General features: G+C 34.7%; 1 protein-coding gene across 1 annotated transcript in view; it reads left to right on the top strand.

Moving 5' to 3' along the window:
• The first annotated feature begins 737 nt into the window (after window positions 1-737).
• Window positions 738-5,543, top strand: part of IMMP2L (IMP2 inner mitochondrial membrane peptidase-like (S. cerevisiae)) — a 6,792-nt gene continuing 1,986 nt past the window's right edge. Inside the window, exon 1 of the mRNA XM_008935728.1 lies at window positions 738-872. Within this exon, the coding sequence (XP_008933976.1) occupies window positions 738-872 (135 nt within the window). The remainder of the gene's footprint in view (window positions 873-5,543) is intronic.

Raw genomic sequence — 5,543 nt, 5'->3', positions numbered from 1 at the left:
GCTGACCGGTCTGCCAATACGCTTTTAACTTCCTGATGGAGCAGTGAACAGGGAGTCATTGTGTTGCCGTGTCTCCCTGTGATATACGTGCCAATTTGAATTGATTTTACATGTTTGCATTTACCATATGTGGAAATGATGTATTTATGCATTTTTATGTGCTAAAATATTTAATAAAAAAATGGTAAAGTGTTGCTGATAGCTTTTGTTTAAGACACAATCTGTCTTTGGAGGTCACAAATTAATAATTACAAGTATGTGGAAATAAAATTATTTGCAGAATTTTGATTATAGACTGCAACTGAATACTTGGTAATTGGTTATTTCAATCTATTTGATAGGATTTTTTTTTTTTTCCAGAAATATCTAATTAGATTTTGTCTGGTTGTTATCAGTTTTCTACTTGCTTAACTGAACCGTTGTCATTGAGTCATTTTTATAAAGTACTTCTGCTAAGCACAGGATCGCAAGGAATGGTCAGATTAGCTAAAGGGTAAATGTCAAGTATCCAGCTTTCTTCTGTAGGGTAGACTTCTAAATTCTGATGAAGATTTCTGCTATTTTTCATTCTTATGTGCACATTCATGTTTTTTTTTTCTCATTGTCGGTATTGGGGAACTCTTAACAGAGAATATAATTTATTATTAATTGCTCATTGTTAGGTTGCTGCAAAGTTGTTATTTAAAATTTGTTTTATAATTTTTTTTTTCCCTCATTTTCTTCCTATTTTTCAGATTATGGCACAGGCTCGAGTTTTGGGGAAGAGATACATTAAAGCCTTTTTTAAAGGTTTCTTTGTTGCTGTTCCAGTAACGGTCACTTTCCTGGATAGAGTTGCCTGTGTAGCAAGGGTGGAAGGAGCATCAATGCAGGTATTTTATCTAATTATATAATCGTTTTTTTTCCCCCTCAGTTGTTAAATGATTACTTTGTAGTATGGAATAGTTTAATTTTGGCTTTGTTAAACAAATACTTTTGTGATGTGAAAAGGAAAGCTTTTGACAACAAAACTTGCCAAAATTCTGTTTCAGTAAAAGGAAAATATATAGATAAGTAGTGATAAAGTTAATTGTTTTTATATCTTCCTAGTCACAGAGAAATAAAGATTTGTTTTTTGAGCACTACATTTTTGTCTCTTGGGATTGAATTTATGACTCACTAAAAGTCTTTATTAATTTTTAGTAGCTGTATTATAGTAATTGTCAGGCAAAACTGTTTCTTGCCGTACTTGCTCTTACTAATGAACAATTATGGCACCATTTCTGTGACTAATACTGGAAATAGTACAAAGCCAATATTAATACCTATGCTTATCAGGACAAAAGTATCAACTGACTGTTTTTAATTTGCTTGTACTGAATGTTCATACAGTATAAACAAATAAACATAAATAGGCTGTGTAACATTTAGAAGATAAATACTCATGGTAGCGAACACCTACTTTTTTTTCTGCTGTTATTTGGACTGGAAAAATATATATTGTAATGTAGTTAGCCAATTTTTGTATTGTTGTTTTGCATTTTAAATCATATGCAATGTGTATTGCTGTGTAGCAGCACTGATAATTATATTTTGTTCTTATGTTACAAAATTCTAATTAGAAGAGACTAAGGATTCAATTCTTGGATGCCAAGCCCTCTTTTGTGATTATCTGAGCAAGCCCAGACCCTTGAAGAGAGGTTTCACTGCAGTCAAGACCAGCTGCTGGTTCTGGAATTGTTCAGTATTCATACCAACAAGACAGGGGCTAGAACCTGGCTTAGCTGATCTGTGTTTAATTCTATAAAAACCATGCAGTGGGGAGGAGAGATGGTAAGGTGGCACTCTGCCTTTTGTGACAATCTGTAATCTGATCTTTAACCACTGTCAAGAAACCTCAGCTGGCCTAGAGGGCAACTCTCATCTCAAGAACAGGATACAAAGTAAAATCATCATACCCAAGTAATTCCACAGTTGAAGAGCAGAACTTACGTATAACATAAGTTACCTTTGCACTTTTTGTAAACGTTATTCTGTGTATCACTGATGACCAATCAAAAGTAGAATAACCTCAGGGCTTACACTTGCAGAGCCAGAATTCTGCTCTAGAAAGGAGGAGATAAGTACAAAATGGAGCAGACTAATATAACTCCCCCATATTCCATTTCTCGATTTTTTCCCTCTATTTGGATCTAGAACCATGTGCAGCATTCAAGATGCAGATGCATCTTGGATTTTATGATTTTTTTTTTCTAATTTTGTTTTTTTTTACTAGTGAGCATGACTTGAGCATTGAATTTTTGAGGGGTTGTTTTTTTAGGATGCCTTGTTGCCTTTCATTGCTTTGGCCTTTTCTGTCTCTTGACATAATGTTCTGTTGGGCATCCATTCTTGTTTTGATAGTTTTACCTCAGTAGCTGGATAGAAATTTTCTAGATTTCCGTATTCCACAAGCCTATTGAGCTCCTCTGGTCAAGACCTCAGTTTTATGTTACCTTTGAAGTCAAAGACTCGAGCGTTAGGAAGTTCTTTGGTATTGTGTTGGAGTGTTGATTCTGTACTCACTTGAAGGACGTGTAGTTAACTGTGGTTTATCCATGGAATAATTGAAAAACACCATAGTTATTTGCTCAGATTTACGCAACCTGGCAAAGAAGGATATGCACTCTTTGTAGTAGCTATCACTGAAAAAAAAATCAGATAAAGCAATATCTATTCACTGGGTGATTAAAATCTAAACTTTTCCCTTGATGTGTCTGTTGACTAAGTGTTCTCTCTCTCGAAATATGGGTAGCTTGAAAGCTGATGTTCCTAATTTTACTGACATGCCAGTGTTTGTAACATTCTGTCTCTGGTTTTATTCTGGACTTGTAGCATTGAAATAGAAGTTTGTATGCATATGCATGCTTTTCAGACTACAAAAAACCCCTTTGTAGTACTTTTAATAAAATACTAATTCCCTTGCTAAGATTTATTAGACACCTGACTAAGTCTGACAGGGACATAATTTTGAGGAATATGTCCCTCTCTTGCAGAGTAGCTTGAAGGAGTAGTGGTCATTGCATTGCAATGACGACTATTTACTGTGCTCTCTGAAGAGTGGTCTATGTGGAATGTATCTAAAAGCTATGGGTATGAGGGGGAGTGAAGTTCAGTCAGCATGTAGTCATATATCCATCAATTGCACGCTTTCAGTGATATCTTCATTTTGAGATAATAAGATATGGTATAATCCCTAAGAATTTCTTTGTCATAGAGCTCTAAAATATCTAGCTGGCTTTGTGTACTCATCATTGAGGCTCCTGCTGAGGCTGAAATTAAAAGTTCTGACAAGAAGTGAGGAATAAATCTCTCTGCATAATGCTTGCTCTCCTACTCGTTTCTGTCACACGCTCTCTCTCCCTCCTCACTTTCTGTTTTTGTTTTGGGCCAGCCTTACAGCAACTTCATAGTTACTGACAGTGATAATACTTTTTGACACACTGGCAGGCATGCTGAATGAAGGTTCTAATGAAAATACAAATTTTCTGACTAATTCCCAATCAATTACAAGAGACTTCATGCATTTCATTGTCTCAAGCTGATTTTATGTTTCTACAGTGCTTTCAGCCACCTGTCATAATTCTTTCACTTGTGCTGACTTCAGTGTATATGACTCTTAACTCTAACCTATAGGGAATGACAGTGAACTGTGGCAGTTTATAATTTTAACATTTTCTAATTGTTTCATTACCTTTTTTTTTTCTTTCAAAGTTACTGTGTTTTTTTAATCCTCACATGAGGTGGATGTGTTGCTTAGGATTTCACAGACTGATGTGTGCATCTAGCATTTTGTTTGTAGTGAGTTTCAAGTGAGTTTTAATCTGTTGATAACATTTAATGTGACACAAATAACTGGTAATATGCTTTCTTATCTGACTGTTGTGGACTTTTTATGACTCCTGCTGTAATGATGGATGCATACTTCAGAATGTTTTTTTATATTGTGGACTTCTTGGTAACCATTTATTCTGTTTCTGTTGAGTTTCATTGCTTGTCTGGTGTTACGAACTGTTCATACATAATGATGTGGAAAAGGGAACTCCGCCATGGATATATAAATTTGTAAATTCATTAAATCAAATAGACGGTTTTTGAGTGAGATGAAAGGTAACAGCATATGTGCAACTTTATATGCATGTTCTATTGCATAGTTCAGTGATAAGGATTATAGGAAGTAGCCTGACCAGCCATCTCTGACAAAGCATACTTGTTTGGGCAGCAAACATTATTGAATGTTCTATTCCATTATGCATAATAGCAGTTGTAATTATTCTGTGGCCGTTTTTCCTAACTTTATTATTAGGATTACTGTACCTAAGCCTGTGAGCTCATGTGAATATTCTCTCTGTTCCCCAAGCTATAAGCAAATAAGTTGTGACCTTCTGGTATTCACTAGCAGGATAACAGCCATCAAGTTAATAATTATTTATAGTAAAAGGGCATGCTTTTACCCTCCTACTTATGGAACCTCATGTCCTGTGAGGCTTCATCATATGGCTGGGGATCTCAATTTGCATGCTTTTAGCATTAGATTGAAAGAGTGAATGTTTTATGACTTCTGCACCACAGTTCTAAATTAAGACCTGTGTGCCTCATTTGGAGGAGCCTAATATGCCAAGAATTTGGGCAAACAAGTAATAATGCTTCAAGCTAGAGGAAGGAAGAAGCCCCTGTATTATTTTGTTTCTTATTAAAATAAAGAGCCCTCGTGAGCCTATTTGTTGAATGCTTGTTCATGAACTGTATTTTTGTTTTGTGAGACCTGAGACCTTACTACTAGTAAAAATGTTGTGGGGAATAAGTTGTCTCTGAACACACTGCATTGAATTTTTTCTATACTTTTTGTTGTGGAATCACAATTTCTTAGTTGCATTAGAGAAAGACTTGTTGAAGATTTCAGAAATTCTTTTTAAATGAAGAAATGTAATTGTTGATATAAAATTAAAGTTGTCTAATTCTAGTTTCCCTTACATTGCTTCCACCAAAACAGCACTTCTGTCTTGGATTTTGAATGTATTAGGTTGTTTTATGTGAAAGAAAAAAACAATTCTACATGGTCATATTTCTCCCAAATATAATTCTAATGTGTAATGAGTTTGATATCCACTCTGTCAAATCATGAACAATGTATTGTTAAAAATAGCAAGCAACAAGGTATTACATTTAGCGTGCTTTAAGTTAAAAAGATTATGCGATACCTAATGTATTTAAATTCTAAAGCATTTCCTCTCTTTAAATACAGAAAACAGTAGGAGTCAAATGGGATAACACAACTAGGGCAGTATTGTAACTACCTGGTACATTTGTCAGTAAGATGAAGTTGATAGTTTTTGCTAAGAGGAAGGGTTTGTAAACAGTCGTGTAAATCTTTTCTAAGTATCAACTGTGAAATATGTTGTCTTTTGGTGCAACGGGTTTAAAATTTCCATTTGTTCTGACCTTCTCTTTTGGCCCTGTAAAGTAGATACTTTTGAGTACTAAGCAATTTATTTTGTGAGAATATACCATATGTATCATTCCTG

This window comes from Merops nubicus, unplaced genomic scaffold, assembly GCF_000691845.1.
Source record: "Merops nubicus isolate BGI_N331 unplaced genomic scaffold, ASM69184v1 scaffold11112, whole genome shotgun sequence".
NCBI classification, from domain to species: domain Eukaryota; kingdom Metazoa; phylum Chordata; class Aves; order Coraciiformes; family Meropidae; genus Merops; species Merops nubicus.
Note: the sequence above shows the minus strand (reverse complement) of the source record. Positions and strands in the feature narration are given on the sequence as shown.